Source organism: Phalaenopsis equestris, unplaced genomic scaffold (genome assembly GCF_001263595.1).
Source record: "Phalaenopsis equestris unplaced genomic scaffold, ASM126359v1 Scaffold000036, whole genome shotgun sequence".
Taxonomy (NCBI): domain Eukaryota; kingdom Viridiplantae; phylum Streptophyta; class Magnoliopsida; order Asparagales; family Orchidaceae; genus Phalaenopsis; species Phalaenopsis equestris.
Genome location: NW_018164478.1, coordinates 224,798 through 252,481, shown reverse-complemented (window position 1 = coordinate 252,481; position 27,684 = coordinate 224,798). Strand labels below are relative to the sequence as shown.

The window sequence follows — 27,684 nt, the reverse complement described above, 5'->3', positions numbered from 1 at the left end:
AAATCCAGGTAGTTTAATCATTGAGTCACTAGTTAAAATTGAATGATCTACTATTTTCATTTAATTCTCTTATTCTTTTCATAGTGTCGATTTTAAGAAGTAAGAGAACCGCAAAACTAAAATATGCACATAAAAAAGATATTTGTGCCAATCTTATAGAATTCTAATAACACAGTTGAAAGGAACGTGAAGGAGAAGAACCCCCTACAAAAAAGATTGTGAGGCCCATTAAGCCGACTTGGACAAACTAGACGAACCAAGCCAACTCAGCCAAAGCCGATTGAGCCCAAAAGTTGATGAGACAATGGCTAAATGATGTTGACAGAGCGACTAATCTGAAAACTACTCAGGAGGGTGTCTACGTCCCCAAACTAGAGGGAGTTGACCCAATGCATAAGCTCATTTTGAAAAAGTGCCAACCCAATGGGGGAGTCAATTCGGTAAATATCCTTAGACGCCCCACATTTATTCAGACTCTTGTTGAAAGTAAGACCTCTATAAATAGTCAATCAAGTGAACCAACCAAGCTAGGTCAAACGAGCTAACCCAAAGTCCCCATTGAGGTAAGAGAAATAAATGTAATATACTTATAATACTAAATCTTTCAACACTCAATTTTTTAGGTGTGATTCATACACAAATTTTGATTCAACACACATATGTGAGTTTGTTATTGACATATTTATATACATACATTTCATTTTTTATGTATTTATATATTTAATAATTAAATTTTAACTTTTATATGCATACTATTCAAAAATTTAGGTGGTATAAATATTAAAAAAAAAAGTAAACTATCAGATATATAAATACTTATAAATTAGGTACCATGTATGCAAATTTCGGTTAAAATTAATTATTTTTCGATTTATTTACCTCTATGTTAGATCACTTTCCTTTACGGGGGGAACGGAGCATCTCTAATTCTTCACCGTGAAGGCTTCTGTTTTCCCCAACGCCGCGACGGTTGAACGGCAGCGATCGCCGGGGCTACGGAGCTTACTGCTCCCAAATAATAGTCTTCAGAGATATCAGCTCAACTCACTTTCACTCTCATTTCTCTGGCGCCCGCTAGGTTTCAATTTGGAGTCTGTAGGCTCACTTTCTGTTTCTGGGCTTTAGCCCTAGGTAAAGCATATTTTTTCGCTTTCCTCGTATTCTCTTGATGGAGGCCCTGCTATTCTCCTGAATTATAGGATTTCAGCTTACGTGTAGATCTTACTGAAGGATGAGTAGCTTGGTGGAGAGGCTTCGAATTCGATCGGACAAGAGGCCTTTCTACAGCGACGGGGGTTCAGACGATGATGATTTCATTTATTCGAAGAAGAAGTCTACAACTGAGCTAGACCAGAAGCCGACCGAGCGAATTGTGAGAGAAGATGCGGTATGCGGTATGCTTAATTATGAGTTTTTCTTATTTGGAGAATGGAGGGGGTCTTCGGTATAGGGATACTATAGCAGGGCTAGCAGCCGTAAAAAAGATCCACACAAAAAACATATAAATAAGAATGTTATAATTCCTTAGTCAAAAAAAAAAAAAAAAAAAAAAAATCCTTGCTATTTCATTCCTTGCTGAAACTGATGGAGTTTCTAATTGGGCATTAAGCAACCTCAATGCCTCCTTTTCAGATTGGAAACTGTCTAGACATTGTGTTTTTCAGATGATCAAATTCCTGTAGGCTTAAAAACATGTTGAGAATCTTATATGTTGGATTACTGGTTCAATGGCAACTTCTATTGAAAATTTATCAGTCATAGCTCTGGCTATAAAGTTTTTTGATATTTTTTCTCTGTTAAGTAGCTTAATGTTATAGCTTTGTGAGCCAGTTTGCCCATTTTTTTAACTGGTTGATGTAAATACTCATAATATCTAATGTCATTTGTAGCACTCTGTGCTATATGGAAATAAAAAATAGACTCAATTTGACCTAAAATTTATGAATGTATGGTCTGCCTCTTTTCCTTTCTAATATTTTTAATTTTTTCTTTAATAGATTTTGATATCAGTGGATTTTTAATAAGCCGGTTTTTATGCAGCATTTTTGAAATAATAACGGTTTTATAAAATTTACCTTTTAAGTCCATGATATACTCTCATCACACACAATTCGTTCGGCACTTCTCTATTTTAATCTTCTAGCTTTAAACGATATCTTCTGAAGAGTTATCTCAAATATTGAGGAAATTAAATAGTATCTTCAAGTGATTTGATAGTAAAAATTCTGGATGACCACAATACCTTCTCTTTTTTCCAAATGAAATATATCATAGGCCTACTTGAGGAAATCGGCTTTCTTAGGGGTAGACCTACACTCTTCTATGTATACTTAGAAAACTTTCAATGCTGGGAAAGGCACCATATTTGCTTATTAATTTTTATTTGAACATATCTTTTTTGTTTGTATGCATGTATGTTCCTCCTCCTTTCCTTTCTAATATTCAAGTTTTTGGCTTCCTCAATCTAGATATCAATGAATATTGCATAACCCGACTTTTAGATTCATACAACATCACTAAAATAATTTTGGTATTATAAAATTTACTTTTAAGACCATTTTATATTCTCATCACACAAAGTTTCTAAGGCAATTCTCTATTATCAATTTAATTTTAAGATTATTTTACTTTCTTATAACAAAAATCTTCTCAGGAATTTTACTATATGAACCTTTTAGCTTTAAACAAAATCTTCGGAAGTGATATTTAACGTATCAAGTGAATTAAATACTATCTTTAAGAGATTTGAGATTGAAAATATGGGACGACTACAGTACTTTCTTGACTTCAAGTTTGCATAGAACAAAGATTATCACTCTCTCTCTCTCTCTCTCTCTCTCTCCCAAATGAAACATGTTATAGACCTACTTGAAGAAATTAGATTTCTTTGGGGTAAACCTTTAGAATCTTCTATGGATGCTTCACAAATTTCCAATAATGAGAAAAATATTAAGGCCACTAATTATTTTTATTTCCCTAAGCTTATTGATTTGAGATTGACTGTCACTTTACTTGGTATTTTCTTTGCTGTCGGTGTGTTAAGTCAACACATTGAAAATCCAGAGAAGAAGTATTGTGATGCTAATACAAGTATTCTAAGCTATTTTAGGAACTATTTAGTAAATGAATACTTTATAAATAATACAAAAATTTACAAATTGGTGCCTTCTACGAGGTTAATTATGCTGGAGATTAAAACTCTACTTCAAATGATTGTACTTTTTTTTTTGAGGAAATCATATTTCCATGGATAAATAAAAAATAGATACTTGTTGCTAAATCTAGCACAAAATTTCAATATAGAGCTATAGTGCATTAAAAGTATGAAATGACATGCATTATTGAAGAGTATCAATTTCTTGTGGATCTCCGTTTTAAATTGATTAATTGGGTATGCATCCATGATAAATTTTTTTTTTCACTAGAATTATATATATTGAAATAAATTTTCATTTCATTGGAGATGCTTTGCTACGAAATAGAATTATTACTCCTTATGCTTTTAGTGAAGAACAAACATCATATATTTCATGAAAGCTGTGGGACTACTTTGATTCTTCAAGAGTTACATCAAGCTGGTTCTTCATGATATATGCACTCCAGTTTGACAGGGGAGTCTTATCATAGAGATCTTTGAATACTATAAAGTTAATAATTAGAAAATATCGTGTTTTTATTATTTAATATATTCTCTTAATTGAGAATACTCACACAGTTAAAATTCTTATTCTATCATTTGTATTTTATTATGAAATCATTTGAGTTATTTTTTTTCTAGCAATTGAACCTTTTATTTAGTAGGTTTTGCCTGCAACAACATTGTAATTCCAGGGAAGTGGGCCAGGCAAGCATTTACTCCATTTGTGGTTTGTGGAGAGGAGAGCATGCCTATAGCTTAGAAAAGATTGTTTAAACCAAACAAAACTTAATAAATTGATTGATTTGATTAAGTTTAAGTTAGATTTGATTTTGATTTAGGAATTTTTGTAAATGATTGGGTTTTTTATTTTGATTTTGAGTTTTTGGTAAAAAAAAATGAACTAAAGTTTATTAAGACATGGTTTATCTTTAGCCATAAAATGAAAGTTAATGATTAATTCCAAATTTATAACATATAAATCATTGCTATACTACTAATATGTTATAACCAAGAAATTGATTTAAATCGAACCAAACTAATAAAAATAATTGCTTTCTATTTTCTTATCTTAAATCCTAAGCTAAATTGCATTGTTTGATTTGATTTGGTTTTCTTTTTTTTCTTTTAACTTTTAGTTTTTGCTTTTGATGTTTAGTTCGTTTTTAAATCATGGTCATTTAGGAACCAATTTAAACTAAGCACATCTCTAAGTATGCCTGATTTCATTTACAAGGTAGTGCTTGTTTTTGTGATCAATGAACATATAAATTGAGATATGAAGCATATGAAGGGATGGTGATTAATGTTTGTGCTGTTAAGTGCCTTGATGAGTGTAGTGAGTGTACTTTCCCCATTTGGGGGAGAGAGAATTTGTGCTGGCCTTTTTTTAATTTTATGCTGTACTTTCCACATTAAGAACTTCTGACATCAACTTTTTATGTGGATAATTTTTTTAAATGTATCATCCAACTATACTGTTTTTTGGTTTGTTTTTTTATTTATGTAGAAATTAAGAGGCTATCGTGGAGAAATAAAGATGGTTTATTCAAAATTACATTATTCAAAATTACATTATTCAAAATTACATTTATACAGGCTGTTTTTCATGGATCCAGGTGTTGGGCAATATAAATCATTAATGGTTTTCTTCTGCTGTTGTGCTATAGTATGCTATATTGTGTTTTATAAAGTTGTGTTATATGCTGTTGAGTAAAGCTGAGGATTATGTTGTAGCATCATATTAAAATTGTGGTGTAAAATTCTGTATGGGTTGTGGTGGCTTGACCCAAATTGGTATGACAGTAATAGGAGTTGATAGAATTATCGAAATCAATGTATTATTGGATTTCATGTAATTATAATATAATTGTCTAATTATAAATAGTATCAACAACAACAACAACAAGCGTTTATCCCACTAATCATAAATAGAATGAACAACAGCTACAACAAGCCTTTATCCCACTAATCATAAATAGTATGCGGTTGATTAAAATAAATACATAATTAACTGATAAGATATAAATGTTAATATTCTGTGTAGCAATTGCGAGAATAATTTTGGATATGAAAACCAAAAGTAGTGGAATGATACATATGTTTGCTTCCTAAAAAGCACTTCTATGATTTTTTTCTATCATAGAAGCACTTTTTTTGGGAAGCCACATTAGTATCATTGTAAAAAAGCTACATTTAAACTATGATGCATCAATATTCCTAATATTGAGGTACGCACTTGTCCGACATAGGTAGGACATGTGCACTTGTTCAACACACACCCAACAGGTGTCAAACACATCATCTATATGTCCAATTAAAATAAATAAAAATATTAACCGGCATTAGTGTCTGAAAACTTGTTACGAGTAATAAATTTAACTTTAAATGTATTATGCATCAATAATTGTAGTTAATCCATTTCTTTTTTTTATTTTATTGTATACTACTTACATAACAATTGCTATGTAAAACTAAAATTTTAATTCTACTGTATTTTCCTAGAAATTTTTCTAGATTTGTATTTTATTTTTCTTGCAAAAGTGTTTCTTAGTTTATGATAACAATCTATAATAGCATTTGCTTATATTATCTTAAATTGAGCATATGGTATTTGATAAATATAATTTTATTTTATTTTTTTTATAAGCAAATAATTCATTTTATATTTATTTAATTTGTGCTGTTACTATACTTTTTTTTTTAAATTTGAGATATTATTTCTCATGGAGCACTCATAAAACTTAAAACATGAACTGAATACAAATTGTTGTCTTTAGTTGATTACGTTAAGCAAAAGTCAATCATGCTCCTGCATCATATGTCTTACACCATGTGCTTGGGAAGTTAAGCGCCATTATGTGTGAGTTTATCTTGTACAGATTAACATTTATTTGATTGATAAGATTCACCTATTTTAGGAATATGATATGTGCTAGAAATGATGGAATCTTACACGTTTAAAAAAGAAATTGCTATAGGGGTTTTTCTTTGTTTTAATTCTTAAAAAATGTAACCTTTGGAGTAATTTGAACCAAATAATCATTAACCTTACCAAAATAGCTTGGAGAAAATATTTCATTGGTTATTTTGTTGGAAGTTTACACAGTGGGGAAGTAAGGTGGTTTGCGTGATCTCAGAAATAGTGTTATTCATAGTCCGTGCTATAAGTTTAATTTTTTATTTGCATCAGAGTATAAGCTTTGAAGTTATTTTTCTATTTGGCTATGACAGAGTGGGGTGATCTTTTAGAGCTGACAGTTCTTTCTGTTTCTGTAGAAGGAAGGTGCGTGCCAAGCATGTGGAGAAAATGGAAGCCTTCTTTGTTGTAGAACTTGCACATATTCATTCCATCAAAAGTGCTTAATTTATCCTATGAAAGCTTCAGCTACTGAGAATTGGACATGTCCTGAATGTGTAATCTTCTTAGTTCTGACCAAATTTTTGATACAAGTACTTAAGAAAATTGGTTTTATGCGGTTCCTAATGAATTTAATCCATAAATCCAAATTCAAACACTATGTCATTCAGTGCTAAGAGAAGCAGTTACCCCATTTATTGATCATCGTAATCTCTGCAGGTAAATCCCCTCAATGAGATTGATAAGATGTTAGACTGTGAAACACGAGCAACTGCAGTAGATGGAGTTGATGTTACACATTCTGGGCCCAAAAAGGCTGGCGTGAAGCATTATTTAGTGAAGTGGAAGGGATTGTCCTATCTTCACTGCACTTGGTACCCACATTTTTTGATTTTGTACACTGCTATGGAAAAAAATATGACTAGTTAACTTTCCTCAAGTGACTGCTCAATATGCATTCCTCTCTCTTTTACTATGTACAATCTTGTTAATCATTACATAGGTGGCATCTTGAGTAATTTGGAAAAACATGCATTTAATTTTTGCTGCTGATCATTTTTTTCATATGAATACCAGCATTACTTGCACTTCTTTTTTTGTTGTCGCAATTTTTCTGCTGTGATAAGTTTTTAAAGCAAATCTCAAATTTCGAACAGGGTGCCAGAGGAGGAGTTTAAAAAGGCTTGCAAAGTCAATCCTCGTTTGAGAATCCGATTAAATAGTTTTCAAAAACAATTGAATTCACTGAGTGGCACTGGTGATGATTGGATTGCCATTCGCCCTGAATGGACAACCGTAGACAGAATCATTGCAGCAAGGTTATCATATTGTCTGTTGTCCTTGTACTCTTATTATTTGAAAAATTTTGAAGCAGAAATAAAATATATTTCTGTAATTTGGACATATGGGGAGCTATCATGTGTTTTCATATATCGTTTGTGAAGCACTTATCCTACTGTCTCAATAGTGTTTGAAAGTCACTGCTTTGTTTGCCGACTCTATAAATATTCTCGGCTGAGTTTCATCATAATTTGTGGAATTAAATTATAATCCATGTAATTGAAATCAAATACTAAGGCTTTCCTTCCACCATTTAAAAAAATATTTAAAATGTTTTATTGAATATTTAATGACATTGAAAGACTAAAAAAAATTCTTTGATAAATCATTTCTTTCTGCCAGAAGTTTCTTTAACTCTTTCATGCTCTCCCCAAATCTCCCTTTCTATCTCCGACCACTGTTCATATTTTTTGTTTAATTTTTATCTGTTCTTATATTACTGGGAGGTGCTATGTAGGTTTATTTTTTTGACTAGGGGTTGATTATTTTTTTGCAGGAAAATTGGTGATGAACGAGAATATTTTGTGAAATGGAGAGAACTTCCCTATGATGAATGTTCATGGGAATTTAAATCAGATATTTCTACCTTTCAACCTCAAATTGAAAGGTTCAAGACGATACAGTCTAGAGGTAGCAAGAAACGTCGTAGAAAGAACAAAACTCTCAACCACGATTCAAATGATCCAATACTTAAAGAGTACGGGTTACAACCGTCTGAGGAAAAGAATGAATATCAGCATTTTGAGAAAAGGATAGAGTTCCAGCAGTTTGAGAAAAGTCCAGAATTTATTTCTGGAGGTATGATGCATGTTGTTTTCTTACAGTTCTTAAGCCAATATAATTTTAAATAACTTTTAAGAATACACCCAGGGACATTGCATCCGTATCAGCTTGAAGGTCTAAATTTCCTACGCTATTCCTGGTTTAAAAGCACTCATGTGATCCTTGCCGATGAGATGGGCCTCGGTACATATTTCTGAGGAGCAATTAATGAATCGTTCACATTGTCAACCAAATTGCTCTATACATGTCTCTGATTTGTGAGTGCTAAATGCAGGAAAAACTATACAGAGTATTGCTTTTCTTGCTTCTCTTCTTGAAGACAAAATCTCTCCTCATTTAGTGATAGCACCACTTTCAACACTGCGGAACTGGGAGCGTGAGTTCTTAACATGGGCTCCACAAATGAATGTTGTACGTGGAAACTTTTATTTTTTCCTTTTTACAGAAATGAAGCTGTTCTGGTTCTTCATTCTCATTATTTGAATATTGTTCAGGTAATGTATTTTGGATCGGCCCAAGCTCGTACTGTTATAAGGAATTATGAATTTTTTATGCCCAAAGGGAAAACAAAAAAACATAAGAAGAAGAAATCTTTTAAAGATGCCAAACAAAAGAAACAAGCGAAAAGAACAAAGTTTGATGTTCTTTTAACATCGTATGAAATGATCAACATGGATTCAGTGTCTCTGAAATCTATTAACTGGCAGTGCATGGTATTTTATCGTCTTCCTGCTTCCTTAATTTTACTCTTCAATATCTTCATTTGTCTTCATTTGTTCTGCTACCTTGATGGTTGCTTTTATCGTTGCAGATTGTAGACGAAGGTCACCGTCTTAAAAACAAAGAGTCTAAATTGTTTCTTCAACTAAAACTTTTTAATGCGAAGCACCGTGTGCTTTTAACTGGAACACCTCTTCAGGTTATTATCTCTTTTCATTATGTCTAGTCTACTTATGAATATGCGTACCATCCATGATTTGAACTTGTATGTTGTTTTTGCGTCTTTTTTATAGCATTAAACTTATCGCAGTTATTTGTGTTGGCTTTGTAAATCTTCTATCTCCATTTATTCTAGTCAATTGCTACACGAGGTTTTATTTTTCCATAATCTTTTTGGCACAACATTTATTTATATTTCGTTTATTTTGCACTTCTTTCTTTTCATATTTATTTTCTCTTCAATATTTTGGTGATTTTATTTTTTTGTCAATATAGCTAGATAACTTGAATCTATTTTATCTTATATTTACTAAGGATTGTTCTCACCCTCTCAATAATATAACTATTTTTTTAAATATTAATACTTGTTCATTCTAACATTATTACATTCTCTCTTGTTCTTCAGGTTAACGGTAATGTTGATCTAGGATTAGATGGGAATAATCACACGTAGAAGTTTAAATTTGTAGTTCACAAAATACAAATTTAGATAAGTTGTCATTTTTTTAGATTAAAGTTAAAAAAACAGCCAAATGTTCACAAGCTATAATTTAATCATCATTTAATAAAAATCTCACATAGAAATTAGAGTGTTAAGAAAAATCAAGTGTTTGATTTGAAGCTGAAATCACAAATGGAAATGACAAAGTGTAATTAGTCCATATAAATAAACCGATCCCTAATTTTAGAGAAATAGAAAACAGGAGATATGGTACCAACAACAATTCGGACAGGTACAATTAGATAACTTCCCTTGAAAATTTGTGTTCTCCACTTATACTATGCTAGAAGGAACCACATCCAATCCAGAACTCAAGTCAAAGGAAACAAAAGTAATTCAAAAGTGATTTTATTAGAACTGCTTCTTTACATATTTGAAGTGTCCCTTATTTATTTGTTACCTCTAATTCGTCCTCAGATAACAAAATTTTGCGTATACAATCAGCCTGATTGAATTGATAAATAGTTAAAACCTCTAAGCAAACTACAATAGGGGATCCCCTTCCGGAATAAAAAAAAGGTGTACTTCACCGAACATGAAATTCACAAATTAACCATGCCTATCCAACCAAAACATTACCCAAATCACAACTAAATAGGCATCGAATCATGACTCAAATAACAATCCAGATAATGGCCGTTTGAATGTCTAAGAATAGTAAATAGCATGCCCTAAATGAAACAACTAAAGACTAACAAAAGTAATTGCGGGCTCGAAGCAAATAACCAAATTGATGCCCAATGAGCAAAACATGAAGAACCAATAACCTGAATTGTACCAAAAAGACAACCAGCAAAAAAACTCAGCCAAACAAACGTAAGCTTTGGAGAACACTACTCATTCTCCATAGTGATCCTCACCATTATACATTTTGTTAATTAGATTAAAACTAAAGATTTTTTTTTTAAAACCTAAAATAACTTTAGGTAAAGTCAAGAATCAAAGTATTAATTATCATGTATCAACACTTTATGTTGCATTTTGGACAACAATAAACTTTGATGTTTGCATCAGCTAGCTTTAAGTTTTTTTACTAACTCCAAGATATCTATCATAAATATGTAATAATTTTTTCGTTTAGTAATATTAAGTTGTCTTTATCACTAGATATTTCATTCGTTGTTCTACTACTTTCAAGCCCTGTAAGTGTTTTTTTTTTCATTGGTTAAACCTTTTAATTACTTCAAATGATCTGACACTTGAACAATGTTATTGCTAAATGGTAAATGACTAGGATGCCTCATTTTGAGTGTATTTTATCCGCACTCCTAATAAAAAAAAAGATGCAATCGTTCTTTTAACTTTGATATATGTGATTGAAAATACTTGCAAACCTTACGATTCATTCTAATGCTTTAGATTACTTATTTAAATAGAATAACACGAGTTTTCCTACATATTCTCTCAATTCACACAAAATTAGAGAATGTTTTTTGATCACCATCCCTTTCAAGCTAAATAGGAGCTATATGATAATCATATAGTTGCTCTCTATATTTGTCTATATAGTAATCATATAGATTCTCTCTATAATTGTCCATTTAGTGCATTTAAACAAAAATAACCAATATAATGTATCTTCTTGGTATGTAGTCAAATTAATTGTCTTTTATACACTCGAGTGTTTGAAGCCTTATGATTATGAAGTTAACCCAAACCACAATAGAAATACAAGTTTTATTATTGAAATTTAAAAAGGTTACTACGCGACTCTTCAAAACAAGAAATATATGATAACAAACATAAAGAATGATGCCCTAGAGCGAGTATGCGGCTGGCCGTTGGCAGCTGGCGGTTGGATAATCGGTAGGGGTCGGATTGGAGGTGGTTGTGAGAGAAAGAGAGTTGAAAGTGGCTTTTGGCAGCACCTAGAAAGTAAGTGCAAGGAGTTGCTGGGGCTAGCTAATAGGTTGGAGGAGCGTCGACAGTTCTGGGACGGTTGGAGGATGCTACAGTGGAATCTTTTTGCAGTTACGGGAGGGATATTGGTTCTTTATGTTTTCTAATAAGAAATCACATTTGACACTTTCCTATGACTTATGGATCTGGCATAATTGAGTTTGATAAACTATTTGATTATTATGTAGATAAAAAACTCAAGATCAAGAAAAGATTCCTTCAAATGGATTGATTTGGCACTGATGTATGTTATTGGAGTGGAGGAAAAGTTCCTAATTCATGGGTTGATGCAGAAATCATTTATTCTTAATGAATACGAACGAAGTTTATTGGATAATATTTGAGCTTTCACTTCCTATAACTTAATGATGCTATTTGAATTTGACCCATCTTGCACCTTAGCACAGACCTTGCAAGCAATGGGTGTGTTATAGAAGTGTTTTCCAATTTTGTTTGAGCAGTTAGGGTTATTTGATAAAAGGCATGAATGTTTTTCCTCCAAATCTCTTTATAAGTGGAGGAAGGCCACTATAAATTAGGTCACTAGATATACGATAAGATAATCTATTAGATATTTGTGATACCGAAACTAGTCAAAAGAACAGTGGAAACACTAAAACAAACTTTCATTAATATTAAAATAGGGTTACAACATGACACAAATGGAAATAACAACACAAAACATAAAAACAACACAAACAAACACTCCTAAATGTATCCTAGTGAGTGGTGGAGGTCACCTAGATGGATATGGATGATTGGGAGGGATGATGACAGCCATGGGAGGCGGGTGGTAGCGAAGGGAAGGTGCGGAACTGTAGAGACAGCAGGTGGAAAGGGTTATAGGTGGTTGGTAGTGGTAGTGTGGTGGTTGGGAAAAGCTTGAACGGAGTTTGGGAGGTGGGTCAACAATAATAACCTGCGGGAAGGGGAAATTGTTGGGTGTCGTGGTGAAGGAGGGAGAGTTCGGCGGCTGAGGAGTGGGTAGGAGAAGGTTTGTGGAAGGTTAAAAAAGGAGGATACAACACCACTTGGAAAAGATATAGCTGAAGAACTATCAACTCCTCAGATGCAACCCACAAAGGAGAAAGAATTCCACATAAGAATTTGAGAACAAACACAACGAAATTTGACTCCCTACACACAAAGAACAACAATTTGTAAGCTCCTAGGAAACTTATATACAAAAGAAAAAAGGAGGGAAAGAAGAATAATCCGGAAGACACTGCGAAACTTCCCTGGATTGTACTGCATCCCCAAGCATCTCAAAAATTTGCGATCCCTACCTCTCGCCTTCACGAAGGATCGCGGTTCTTACCTGCTGTCGACCGTTTTTTTAACTTCGTGATTTGAAAAAAATGATGATTTTGTGATTTTGAAAATAATTTAAATATAAATATAACTCTTTTTTATTTTTAAAAGTAACATTTTAATTTTTAAAATAAGTGAGACCAAACGAGTCTCACATTTTAAATAGTTTAGATGATTTAATACAATACTACAAGCAATACACTTATCCCGAAAAATAAATATATTATTTGTAATAGGGATTCAATCACCTAGACTAAACAATTTGTGACATCCGTTTGGTCTGCGAAATATTTTTTATTGTCTTATTTGCCGACATATTTAACATGAAAAGTTAAATAAGGTTTATTTTAAACTGCGTTTTTAAGTTTTCTATAGAAGCAACTATAGAGGCAAACCCCTATAGTTAATTATATCTTAAATGACTGAGAGTCACTTAAGAAAACTCTTGATTAAGATCAGGTGATTTTGCTTTCAAGATTTCAAAATTTAGGTTTTCACGGTTGGACATGGGAAAATCAAATGGGAATGACTCAAAATAGGAGCAATTATTTAAGGAATTCAAAAGGAAGAAAAGTTGTGGATATCACGGATTCGGGGAAAACCCAGGTGAACTCCCAACTATCCTATTGTTCGGCTTCATGTCTTTTGAAATGATGTAATTTGATATTTCAATCCTGCAAATTATTTAGGACTTAGGACTTATGTTTGCACAACATCGGACTGTGCAAAATCGGACTGTGCATTTGCACAACATCGGACTGTGCAAATAGCCTAAAAAGACAGGAGGATTTACACCTTACTGCATAGTAACCTCGGAATTCTAAAACGTTAGGACTTATAATTGTACAACAGAGTTGTACAAAAAGCCTAAAGAGTGAAAGAGAAAAGCCTAAAGAGTGATCCTATGGGTTGTTATTTAAACTAAAGAAGGTGATAGGTGATGTGAATGTGTTTTTCTGCTGCAGATCCACCTGGAAATTGTTCCTCGTCGTGCTGCCTACGATGTTCGCTCCAAACTCTTCGTAGTAGCACCTCGTGGTTTAGTTTTAGTTTTGAAAATGCACCCAACCACTAGGTTATTCTATACTAAGACATAGTACAAAAACTAAACAATAAAACATGCAGTGTGAAAGAAAAGTAACAATGTACTGTACAGTAAAGAAGAAAAACAATATAGCATGCTGAAGAAGAGTATAACATGCTATGAAAAGTAGTATGACATGCTGGGAAACTAGTATAATAGCTATGAAAATAATATAACATGCTGGGAAAATAAAATGCTGTAATATAAATTAAACCTGTACACCTGGTAGGTTCATTGCTCATTTAAGTTTAGCTATTATGCGCTGTGTAAAAGAGGAAAGTATGACCTGAAAAAGACTTAATATAAACAGGTAAATCATAGGAAAATAATAATAAAATAAAATAAAATACAATATCTCATATAAATGACCAAGAATAGGAAATTCATATGTGATATTAGAATGTCCCCAATTGCTAGGAGGATTTGAGTGTAAGACAAAATCAAATCCCGAAGCATTGAGTTTCAATTTTTGTCAAGTTAAGATAAAAATTTCATTATTTGATCTAATTAAATCAGTCATGAATCACAATCTGGTGCACTCTCGTGGTCAGATGTCTGGCTTCTTAGGATCATTTGAACATTAAGATGATGGACTCTCTTAGGGTGTGCTCCTAAGGCCTAGGAAGTCTATACTTGAATTTGGGTCTGAAGTGGTTCTAAAGTGTCTAACCTCAGTTAAGTGTCCTTTTCAACAACCCTCAAACATCTTTAGATTAAGCTTAACTCATCATCAGACTCCTAAAACCTAAAAGGTAAACCTATAGCTTTGGCAAAAAGGTTGTGAAGTGTGCTTCAAACTTAGTTAGAGCAATTGGATTTAATTAGATTCAAAACTTAAGGAACTTAAGTGCAGGTCTACTGATCTTTTCAATCCATGTCCCTAATTGTTATCTAAACTCTTATTTTCTTCCGACTCCTAAATATTCTTCCAATTTACAGTTTTATCTTTCATATGCAAAAAGGAACAGTAGATGGTTCACTATTTTATCCCCCTTTAGGTTTTATCACCTCGAAATCCAAATCTTATTTTTTATTTTCTCTCCTTTTCTCTTTCTCTCATATTTCCCTTAAGATTATGAATCATTTCTTAATATAATTAAATCGGAAATTCCTATTTTTAAGTTGACCGTTAAAAAAAATAAAATAAACGAAAAAGAAACCGATCTACTTTTAAAACAAAGTCAAATCAGTAAAGCCTAGAGTGAAATCGTAAGTGCTTCGACCTAAAAACATTTAAAATTCGGCCGAAAAACATTTAAAAATCGTTAAAAATAAAATAATAATAATAAAAAAAAACCGATTCAATCTCAAAAAGGGGTTCAAAAATCTCAAAATGTAATTTAGGTTTTCATAAATAAAGCTTCAAAATGTGACGAGTAAAACTTTAAAACGTAGTCCAAACATACCATTAGAAAATGCTCTAAGTACGGTTCACCCAATCAATGAACCGACCTTCACAGCAAAAGTGAATATTCACCACATTAATATTTGCAGCTAGGGGCAATAAAGGAGAAAACTAATCCCACATCAAACATTTTTAATCATAAAAGAATTAGAGGAAAAGATTCATATCCAGGAGAAAAGAAAAGAAAACTAAATCCGAGCTAAATACAATACTGACAACATCAATATAGCTAACGACCAAAGGCAGAAAAGAGGGAAACAAACTTCATGCACGACCACGAATAGTGAAAGAGAACCCTCATGGGTATTATCATTACATTGCCTTTGATATACATAGGAGAGTGAATGGGCAAGCACGACAAATAAAGAAAAACAGACCAAAAAAAAAAAGCTTCCAAATAGCTCACGGGTAAGTCTCACAAAAAGGAACAAAATCACCACAAAGCCAGCCATCAAATAATCACCAAACAACACCTATATGGGCCCGATCACCAACTTCATGAGTGCAAACAGTAATTACAACACCCAAATAGCTAACTACAACAATTAATGACACTTTTAAGATTCCAAACTGCTCCAAACAGCAATTCTGAACTTCCTATAGCCAACAATAGCCAACAATAGCTTCCTACAATTTTGCTACAACAAACCCAACAGTTTAAAGGCTCCCAAATAATCATTGAATTAGCTTCAAACAAGCTTACGGGCAGAACCAGAAAAAGGGACAACCCGAGCCCAACACAAAGGGCTTCAAATCCAACTAGCGGCCAAGGGCAAACCCAAGGACAATTTTAAAGTAGTGAACACCAAATGAGGTTTACGGCAAAACAACAAACCAAAGCCTACTAAACCAACAAAGCCACCAAACCGAGCTTCAAACAAGCTCATAAGTAAAACTAGGGAGAAGAGCAAAACAACCACAAAACCAACCCCAAACCAGACTTAAATAAGCTCTAAACTAGCTCACGGGTAGAACCTAGAAGAGGAGCAAAACAGCCACCAAACCATGCCTCAAACAAGCTCATAAGTAAAACTAGGGAGAAGAGCAAAACAACCACAAAACAACCCCAAACCAGACTTAAATAGGCTCTAAACTAGCTCACGGGTAGAACCTGGAAGAGGAGCAAAATAGCCACCAAACCATGCCTCAAACAAGCTCATAAGTAAAACTAGGGAGGAGCAAAACAACCACCAAACCATGCCCAAGAAGATGGGCAAACCGAGCAGCAAAGAGGCTGAACCAAATCTAGCAAAAGGGAGCAAAAATAGAGAAATATTCCAGGTATAAATTTGATTTCGTATAAATTTGATTTCGAAAAGAAAGAGCTCAAACCAAGCCTACCAAGTGGGCTAAAAATTAATATAAAACTTTCAATTAAATTCAGTCTAAAAGAAGGCTAAAATCGAGCCCAACAAAAGGGGCAAAACCAAGCAGCATAAAGGCTAACTCAAGCTCAATAAAGAGGCAAAACAAATGAAAGTATTTCCAGCCAACATTTAATCCAAAAGGAACTAGACTCAAACCTACCATATGGACCAAAACAGATCCTCCTTGCAACATCAAAACCCAGAATTTGCATTCAATATGTATGCTTCGAACAGGGACAAGCAACAGAAAGCAGAATAGCATAAGTAGGATCTTAAACCATTATCCAAAGCTATCCAAAGCATCCAAAGCATCGCAACAAATTCCCACATATAGATATAGAAATGACAGGATTACAAAAAAAAATTTGCATGTACGAATGATCCTAAACATGCTTTCCATGTATCTTAAGCAGAAAAGAAAAGAAAAAAAAAGAAAAGCCAATATCATGCTCCATTCCCATATTTCCATAGATTATCCATGCTTAAACTTCAAAACATACCCAAATCTTGCTTTCTCGTAAGATAGGAAGTATTTTCATGCCATCCGAAACATTGCAAATCAGAGGAAGGAAGATAAATACCTCTTAATGCCGACTCAAAGCAAAAAAACTAAGGCAGATCCAACAAAATGCCTTCCGAAGAAATCCTCTTCCTAAAAACTTCGGGAAACAACCACCAACGAATGCTCCATACTCCAACACTTGAAAGTTCTAGCTTAAAGAGGATTTCGGCAAAACTTCCTTTCCTAACAAAATAGAAAATGACACCCCACGAATGCTTTTGAACAACAAAACAAAGAGAGCTATTTTCCCCTACAACAGAAAATTCAAGCTTTTCTCTCCCAAACACTCTCCTTTTTTTCTTTCAGAAAAACTTCTAACAACCCTTCACACACACCAGACCTATTTCTCAGGAAGCCAAAAGACAAAGAAAAGAAAAATAGAATGTCTGAGATGTCTCAGGAAGCCAAAAGAAGCCAAAAGACAAAGAAAAGAAAAATAGAATGTCTGAGATGAGGAAAGGAAGAGCCGTAATTAAAGGAGGAGAGTGCGTAGCCTCGAGTAGGAGGAGCGTCGAACTGCTGCCTCCTCCAATTGGAGAGCCGAACGGCTGCCGGGACTTAGCGAAGGGGAAGAGACGGAAGGGGAAAGTGTCGCTGCGTGGATCCGTCGTGGAGCTAGGGCACGGAGGCGAGAGGGAGAGCCGACGAGCGCAAGATCAAGCGAATGGAGGGTTTAATCGAGGTTTAAGGGAGGGTAGAAGTGTAAATAGGATTTAGGTTATAAATTTTATTATAATTTAAGGATATATTTATAAAAGGAAATATTTAATATTTTGAAAAATAAAAATTAATTTGTGTTTTATTCATGCATTGAAACATAACAAAATTGGTATCAATTTTAAGTAATTCGGTATCAATTGTAAGTAATTCTGACGTTCCGGACACGCTGGCGAGGTCTGTTTCGTCACCGGAGGTCATTTTGATGAATTCATCGATTTGCGTGTCAATTTTCTCGTGTAAAAAATATAACAATATGGGTGTAATTTTCTACCAAAATTGGTGTCCCGGACGCGTTGACACAACCCAATTTGTCGTCGGAGGTCATCCAGAGAAGTAATTTCCTACCAAAATTGGTGTCCCGGACGCGTTGACACAACCCAATTTGTCGTCGGAGGTCATCCAGAGAAGTTCGCATTTTCACCCATTCTTTAGGTTCAGTTGAAGACGGACCTCGTGCAATTTTGTGAATTTTGTGCATTTGGTGTGTGTATGTGACGAAAAAGTCGTGAAGACGTTTTTCTAAGGCTTGGAGTCCTATTAGGAACTTTTCCCTTAAGTATTCACAAAATAGCCCATAACCGCTCGTTCATAAGACGATAATCTTGTGCTATAAATGTTAGACATCAAAGAAAAATAGAAAGTCGAAAAATATAAAGTGGTTAGAATTTCTAAAAAGGTTGGGTCCCAATTCTAGTTTTCTAAGACGATCAATAGGAACTCCTAGAGCTAGATCCTAAGACCCTAAGGAAAAAGAAATGACCTCGAAAATACCTGCCCCAATGGAAGTTATATCTGGTTTAAAAAGAAATCTTTTGGAAGTTATATCTGGTCACAGACAATTTTGTAGGGCTCATTTATCATGGAGTTACTTTAGAGCAATGTAAATTCATAAGTTCATTTATTTAGTTCATATATTCCTCTGTGGACAACATTACACATTTCTTTTATAACACAACAATTATGTAATTTTATAAATACTAATTGTTTGTTTATATTTATTCATTCATTTTTTTGATGTAAATACTAATTGTTTGTTTATATTTATTCATTCATTAAGAGGCTGGTTGATTTGATGAAAAGTGGGTGTAAAGTAAAAGGAATGTATGCATTTCAAAAGTTAGCTATTTGGATTGGATGAAAAGAAGAATGCAACTTAAAATTTTGAAGTTTTTGGAATTCACTTTTTAACATATTTTCAATATATTTTGATTTCTTTTGATTTTGATTGAATTCCAAATGCATCACAAGAGTAATGTTTTGCTTGCTGGTGTCAGTCACTCGTCGCCGATGCCCATGATTGTTGGTTGTCAGCCGACATTGAGAGATCACCACCACCAGTTGGTGTCTACCGACCACTACCATCTCAGTCGACTTAGTGGCCAGTTGTTGTTCGCTGCTATTGCAGCCGACAATCATTGGGCATGTTTTACATTTGTTTTATTTTTGTTCAAACCAAATACAAATTTAACCTTTTGCATTTAATTTACATCTAACCAAACAAATGATACATGATATTTTAATTACACCACATCTTTTTTTCAATAAACAAAATGACCCCTAAAATAGTATAATTTTAAAAAAAAATTATCGGTTTTGTTATGAATATTGTAATATGAGTCTTGAATTACATAATTGATTTTCACTCCATGTTATGCTTGTTGTGTTTTTTATCTTTAAAAGTATTTTGTTGTGTAATTGTTGCTGTAGTATATCCCTTACAATTTATTATTGTGATTGCTCTCACATTCTTGTTCTAATCTTATAGTTTGTTGTGTTATAATTCATTTTAGAATCTTACTTGAACTTTGTTTGTTCTAGAAAAAAGTGTTAAAATGGTCCCCTAACTTTTTATTTAGGCTTATTCTAGTTCTATATTTTATAAAAGTGTCAATCTTGTCCTCGAATTCTTCTAAAGAGGTTAAAGTAGTTCTCTCAAGGGACATTTTCAGCTCATATTAAATGAGCATGAGAATTAATTTGGCACTTTTATCAACTCTAGGACTAAAATGGTCAGCGGACTATTTTGGCACTACACACTTTTATCAACACTGCCGTTGCCGGTCCCAAGCCCGGATGATTGCTAGAATATAGTTAGAGTTGAATTGTAACAAGGTTAGAAAATGGTATGTAAATGGACCAAGCCTTATTGGAATCTTGCTCGAACCTTATTCTCAAACCAATTTCGTTGATAACAAATTTCAGATAAGCACTTTGAAGTTAAAAGTGGGGGTATTTTGACAAAAAAGGTATTTTTTGGCTTAGTTTTCCAAGAAATTAGGCGTGTAGTTTTTCCAAATTTTCATTCTTATGGGGCTTATAAAATGGAATTTCTTTCTTATATGTATAGATGCATCTATGTGTGTTTCTGTGTTATTTCATGCTAGATATATTTTAAATATATTTTTAAGAAAATTATATTTAATGCATAATTTATCATTGAATATTAGTCTGAATAGGATCTTCTATGGACTTTTAATTAGCCTTTTTTTTTCTTAAGCATAGAAATTTATCTTTTAATATTTTCTTATGCATAGAAATTTATTTTTTAATGTGTGTGTGTAAGTTACGCACGTTTGAGCTCTTTTGGTGTGCTTGATGGTGTAAATCTATCTTATAATTGAGTGTGCTTGATGGTGTAAATCTAAATTTAAGTTTTACTGCCAGCGGGGTTTTGAAAAAAATTTCCCGGTTTGTCTATTATTTTATGCCAAGTGTTGGCCTGGTTGCTTGCTCCAATTCACTGTGAACGTTGGACTTTTTTATTGGTTTGAATAAGGTAGTTGTGAATCACATCCGATTGTGTTGCTGAGTATGCAGAGCTGGCCTAGAAACCATAAAGTAATGTGAAATTCCTTGTATGCAGAGAAATGAATTACTTTTGTAGCTAATTCTTTTTGGAGATAATATGAAATCTAACTTAATTTTCTTGTGTTTATGTTATCTATTTCTTTTTAAACATGCTCATGGCATTAGGAACAATTCATTCCCTCTTTTTCTGGCTTTATCAATTTAACTAAGAACTTATTTTAAAGAAATTGTAATTTTTTATTCCTTCTTGTCAGACATTGATTCTTTGTTTCCCCTTAAGCTTTTGAAATTCTGCAATTTTTATTGCTTCCATGTTACGGCATATGCTATGACTTTCATTAGTCAGTTTTTCCCGTTAATCTCTACTCTTTTTTTGTTTTATACTCATCACTTGTTGGTTTTAATATGTTAAATGTTAGCGTTTTGTAACTCTCAATTTTTTGGTCTGTTAACTGTTTCCTACTCCGTTTCAAAGAATGGTGTTGTTTCTTATAAGAAAAAAATAAATGAAAAAATAGACTATTATGGTGCTGCCATAATTGATTATTACTGTAATATACTTTTTTTTTTGTGAAATGCAAATTATCAGTAATTCATAATAGAAGTTACATGGAATGCTTGCAGTATGTATTTTTATGTAATAGATAATTAACCCTTCATACTAGGGTGCTGCTGTTCAGGGCACGTTAAACTTCTTATGTTTCGGCTTTGATCTAGTTATTTTCTTTCCTTTACAGAATAACTTGGATGAGCTTTTCATGCTGATGCACTTTCTTGATGATGGGAAGGTCAGTAATTCTTTATTCTATTGGCATATTGGCATGTGCATCGTGATATTCTAGCTCTTAGTTTGTTTTTACAATTTTGATGCCATACAATGAAATGGCGGTACAATTGCACGTTTATGCAGATTTTCTTTAGCTATATGTTTCTGTTTCTACTCTGCATCATGGTACAAGACTTTAAATTTTGTTACTTCGTAACTTCCAATATTTTAAATTTCTTCTTAAAATGTTTCTACTGTCTAATACTTTTCTGATCAGTCTTTTTTATAATTTATTTTTTTAGTTGAGTGTTGAACTATGATAATCATGTGTTTTGTGTTGATATTTATGATGCAAATGACCTTGTAAGGTAGCAATTGAAGTATGTATGCTGTGCCAAACTGTTGGATTATGCTTTTGTTTTGTATCATAACTGGCATAATTGAAGAGCCCTCTTTTTTTTCTTCATAAGACTGCTAAGCATTTGGTCAGATTCCTTTTTATTTTTCGTAGCTTCAATTTCTTTTTACAAACCTTACTGTTTTTCTGATTTTCGCTTCCAGTTTCAAAGTATTGAAGATTTTCAGAAGGAATTCAAAGATATTAATCAAGAGGAGCAAATTGCTAGGCTTCATAAGCTACTTGCGCCACACCTCCTTCGACGTAGCTTCTTTATCTTGTTATGCTATTTTCTTTGTTTCATTTCATTTGTTGATGTCCCTTGAAATTATAATTTATACTTGATAGCTTGATTGCCATGTTTTTAAATTAGCATATATATATATATATGAAAATGAAACCGTCCACAGTTTACAGTTTCGTTTTCTGATTGATTTTTCGTACTTACCTACGTTTTAATCACCCTAGCACCGCATACCAATATATCCTTTATGGAGATGGAACTAAGATCTAAACGTCTTAAGACTGCTATTCATGGGCCAAGTAAATCAACTACGGATCTTTCAAAAGCAAGCATTGTTTCATCCCAAAGGTCAACTGACGCTGCCTCTCATGCACATACAAGTCAAGTCCCTGTGACTGAACTTGTCCCTCTTAATGTGGATTTGTTGTCGTTAACGATCAATCCCGACTATCATCAGAGACTAATCAACTCTGGAGAACTTGGTTTTGAATGTCCTGCTTCACGAAGAGTACCAACAGCTCTTTTTTATGAAATCGAACTTAACTCTTTTAAATTAGCTATGTCAGAGACCCTTACGTGGTACCTTTCTTACAAGCTTTATGAGCAAGGCAAACTTACTTCTGTTGAAATCGATGCTGAAGTCAATACGATGACACCACTTATTGTTGACGCTTGCATTACTGCTTTATATAGCAAAATGCGAGTTATACATCGACAATATGGTCGATACATGCAACGATTTGCCAATCCTCCAACTTATGCTAGAGATATTGAGCTTCCTTTACCGTTTGCAGATGCTATTCAGAACTTCGGAGTTTTTGAACCCCAAAATGTTTTGACTAACTATGTTTACGTGCCTGTTTATCCTGAAGGTATTGAGAATGAAGGTAGATCTACTCAATAATGAAATTCCTATAAGTATGAAGCTTATATTCCTGTCCTTAAATCTCTTGGTATCCCAGTTAAATCTGTTGATACATGCTCAAAAGCTGGATCATCTTGGTGGTTGTTTCAAGTTAAGATGGTTTCAAACCATTTTGACCTGGCATGCAGCTTTCCTCCCAGTAACTACTCAGACCACACTGCTCTGACTGCAACTAAGTTTATTTTACTTAACACAGATCGCAATGGTATTAAGCCGATCATTAAGTATTTAGGCGATGATGCAATCTTCGCATTCCGTTGTCGCGAGATTACTACTGGCTTCAATCTACGTGCATTTTCTGCCTTATGTCATGCACCTAAATCCAAATGGAGCTTAACTCTGCTCGAGATATGAGCCCTAATTTTAGTTTTGACTGTTGTTGCAAACTCTGTTATGACTATCTTTTTGTATACGAATCACAAACTTTGAGAAATTGTGTTAATTTCAAGAATTTACAGTTCACCGTTGTGTTGCAGCTTTCAAGCAACATTTACTTTGTTAATGCTGATATTATCTTCAAACTTTGATTTGTATTTCATTTCATTATTATCACGCATCTTTCTTTTCTCTCTCTCTCTCTCTCTCTCTCTCTCTCTCTCTCTATATATATATATATATATATATATATATATATATATTATGGTGCTACTTAAGCTGGGCTTGAATACAATCTTATTGTTTTGCCAGTCTTATGCGTTGCTGTTTATCTTGTTTTTATGCTTCTTTTAAGCCTTCTAGGGAAACACATTAACTGTTTTCCTATTCATGAAGATTGCAAGAGTAACAAAATTTCTGTTAGTATAGTTGTTTTGTTTTGTTTTCAGTGATTTTCTTCTTCTTTTTTCCGTTTGCTTAGTAACATTTAAAATTTAAATAGCAAATAGCTTATGGCTTAATTTTAACTCTTTCCTACTCAGTTGGCTTCAACCGGACAGTGTTCTAGACGAATCAAATAAATGTAAGCTGCTATGGTGTGGTGAAATGATGAGGAAATATTTGACATTATATGGATGAGCATGGATGTCAATTTTTGTTTTTGGAATAAAAAATAAAAATATCGCACCACAATTTGATTATCGCTTTCTTTTTCATTTATATTGAATTACTAGGACATTCCTATTGAAGAGAAGTAGATCCTCTAGTTTGGAATGAGAATGTTATACCTAGTATGCACCCGGTCCCTCGTAAACCGGCCGATTTCAATCCCACTTTCTCACAAACGGGCCGGCCCTTATCACGGGAAAAAGGGGATGGAACCGGACGAGGCGCGAAGGAAAGGAAGGGGTGGGGTCCACTAGGGCCACAATCACATATTCAAGAAGGAGAAAGTGAGGGGAGTTTGGAGGGAAGTTTAGAAGGAAAGTTTTCAAATGCTGTATGAGGATTATATGAAGGGGGAACCTAGTGTTTGTTTTATTTTTTTTTAGGCATTATTTTATGGTTGCTATGTTTTTCTTCTTTCAGTGTTGTTCCTAGCAACTTCAAGGGTGTGGTAGAGCTGATCTACCTCTCGAAAGTAGATCATCTTTTGTATCTTGTTTGTTTTTCCTTTAATTGCGGTAAGAACAAACCTTATTTGTATTTGTCCACCTATCCGTTGTAATTTCGTTGTGGTTTGTTCGCTGATTTGTTGAGGCGTATCAAATTGTTATCAGAGCATAGATCTTGGTGGGATGACAACAAAGAAAGTTGATGTGCTAGAAGGAGAAGTGGAGCAAATTCGATCTTGAATGGAAGAAAGAATTGCTACCATGGAGGGCAGATTTTCTTTCGAATGAATAATGGATTTGAAGGCATAGGGGAAATGAGGGAGTTGATGAAAATGCTCATGGAGATGCAATCCAAAGCCGTGTCGACCGCTCCAGCTGCAAACCCTAATTAATGGTTGATAAAGGAATCCTTGGCCAGGTCAAAGGGGAAGGAGTTCGAGTGAGAAGACAACGAAGAAGAAATCATCTACCAACAAGAGCGTCCTCCTAGGACTCCAAGAGGAGGGGGAATAAAGACTTATGATGGGGGAATGACAAAAAATTGGAGAAGGGGCGGTGGAAGGGGCGTGGAAGAATATGATATAGGAAGGGAGGAATCAGGAGTGTGATATGCCTATGACCGTAGGAGGGAGTTTCACCCTAGACAAATGGCAGGAAATACCGTAGGGAGAGGAAGTTGGGATGGAGATGCAAGGATCAGGAAACTGAAGATGCCAACTTCTAACGTGAAGATGCACATGGATGGGTATATCGGGCGAGTGATACTTTGCGATCAACAAGCTGATTTAGGAAGATAATCTCATGGCGGCATGATTATGCTTGGAGGGGATGGCTTTAGCGTGGTTCCAGTGGGTGAAAACAAGGTATCCGATACACTTATGGGGGGAGTTTAAGGATTGTTTGTTGGAATGTTTCCGAGCCATTTGGGAAGGAAACCTACATAAGAAATTCTATGCTTTGACTTAAGAGGTGACGATTATGAAGTATGGAGAGAAGTTCGAGCTTTTGTCAGGGAGGGTGGGCGGGATTTCTGCAGTAGGTTTGGAAGGGAACTTCTTGAAAGGCCTGAAGCCCAACATACAAGCGACTGTCCTCCCCTTGAGATCGTGTGGATTGAGGGAAATGATCAATTTCACCTAGATGATGAGGATAAGAAACAGATGAGGAAGATCGGCAAAGGCGGCAACGCCAGGGGATTCTTTACGAGCACTGTGACAGTCATGACACCGAAGACCCAGACAGTGTCATTTTAGAAAGAGACGTCGACGGAGAAGATTACTGGACCCCGCCTTGGGGTAATTTCAAGCTCTTCAAAGATGCAGAAGTGCAGGACAAAAGAGAAAGTATTGTGTTACCACTGTGATGAGAAATACGCCCAAGAGCACCGTTGTAAGGAGCGCTCGCTTCAGGCTCTTTTCATTCAAGAGACAGATACAAAGAGCGAGGACCTAGAAGAGGAAGCAATGGAGGAGCATCTGCATTTAGATGTGGTGGAGGTGTCCCTCAATTCAGTGGTGAGCTTTACCCCAAATCACACCATGAAAGTGAGGGGATGAATCTGGGAACAACTGATTGTAGTGTTGGTGGATAGCGGGGCCACTTATAATTTTATCTCAAATCAGGTTGTTGAGAAGCTAGGGTTGAAGATGATGACTACAGGGAGCTTTAGCGTAATGATGGGGATAGGGAAGTTGAAGAAAAGTAGGGAAATTTGGGCTGGTTCTGACACTATATGGTCTACAGGTGGTGGAAGAATTTCTTTCTTTAGATTAGGGCAGCATAGATATGATTTTGGGATGAAGTTGTTGGAACATCAAGAGAGATGAAGTTGGATTGGAAATCCTTGACGATGGAGTTCCAAGTAGAGGGTAGGAAGGTGGTGTTGAGAGAAGATGCTAGTTTATGCAAAACTATAGTGTCAGTCAAAAACATTGTCAAGTTGATTCGGGGAGCAAGACTTGATTATTTGATGGAGTTATAGAGCATTGAGGAGGTTCTAGATTTAGAGTTAGTAGAGTTTCCGAAGGAGGTTTAACAACTCCTATGATAGTTTACTGAAGTTTTACAGTAGCCAAACAGGTTACCAAATCGGAGGGAGCACGATCATGCTATTGCATTGACGGTGTTTCTTCTATCAGCGTCAGACCATACAAATACGCCCAGATTCAGAAGGATGAGATAGAGAAGCTGATTTGGGAGATGCCCGGGGCTGGTATTATCAGACCTAGTGCAAGTCATTTTTTCAGTTCCGTTCTGTTGGTGAAGAAAAAAGATGGAAGTTGGAGATTCTGCATGGGCCACCGGGCTTCGAACAAGGAAACGATTTTAGACAAGTTCCCTATCCCTGTGATTGGTGAGTTGCTAGATGAGCTTTATGGGGTAGTTATTTTCTCAAAAATTGATCGTAAGTCAGGGTATCAATAGATCAGGATAAAACCAACAGATGTACACAAAACAACATTCAGGACACATGAATAACATTATGAGTTCTTAGTGATGCCGTTTGGTCTCACCAACGCCCTAATAACATTTCAATCCCTAATTAATAGAGTTTTTCAACCTTATCTCCAAAACCTTATCCTGATTTTCTTTGATGATATCCTGATCTACAATTGTATAAAGACAGAATATGTGGGGCACCTGAGGACGATCCTGGAGACATTGAAGGAACACCAATTGTATGCTAAATTGAAGAAATGTACTTTTGCTCAGTTACAGGTTGAGTACCTAGGATATGTGGTGATCAGGACCGGGGTAGCAATGGATTAGTCCAAGATCGAGGCTATAGTTGATTGGCCCTTACCGAGGAATTTGAAGGAGTTGAGAGGATTCTTGGAACTTGCAGGCTACTATCCGAAGTTCGTGAGAGGATACGACACAATAGCATGTCCATTGACGAAGCAGTTGAAGAAAGAAAATTTCAATTGGGGGGAAGCAACCACACAAGCATTTAAGCATCTGAAGAGGGCCATGACTAGCGTACCGACATTAATGTTTCTAGATTTCAGTAAACTATTTGTGGTGAAGACAGATGTGTCAGGATACGAATTTGGAGCAATGCTCATACAAGACCAGCGACTGATTGCCTTCTTCAATCAGGTTCTTATAGCCAGAGTGAGGCTAAAGTCAGTATATGAATGAGAAT

General features: G+C 34.5%; 1 protein-coding gene across 1 annotated transcript in view; it reads left to right on the top strand.

Moving 5' to 3' along the window:
- The first annotated feature begins 877 nt into the window (after window positions 1-877).
- The window catches only part of LOC110018776 (CHD3-type chromatin-remodeling factor PICKLE-like), an 89,286-nt gene continuing 62,479 nt past the window's right edge, over window positions 878-27,684 (top strand). Inside the window, exons 1-12 of the mRNA XM_020716211.1 lie at window positions 878-1,131; window positions 1,208-1,387; window positions 6,416-6,553; window positions 6,717-6,871; window positions 7,154-7,315; window positions 7,834-8,135; window positions 8,208-8,303; window positions 8,395-8,531; window positions 8,615-8,833; window positions 8,932-9,039; window positions 21,455-21,505; window positions 22,045-22,144. Coding sequence (XP_020571870.1) covers window positions 1,232-1,387; window positions 6,416-6,553; window positions 6,717-6,871; window positions 7,154-7,315; window positions 7,834-8,135; window positions 8,208-8,303; window positions 8,395-8,531; window positions 8,615-8,833; window positions 8,932-9,039; window positions 21,455-21,505; window positions 22,045-22,144 — 1,624 coding nt within the window. The 5' untranslated portion in view covers window positions 878-1,131; window positions 1,208-1,231. The remainder of the gene's footprint in view (window positions 1,132-1,207; window positions 1,388-6,415; window positions 6,554-6,716; window positions 6,872-7,153; window positions 7,316-7,833; window positions 8,136-8,207; window positions 8,304-8,394; window positions 8,532-8,614; window positions 8,834-8,931; window positions 9,040-21,454; window positions 21,506-22,044; window positions 22,145-27,684) is intronic.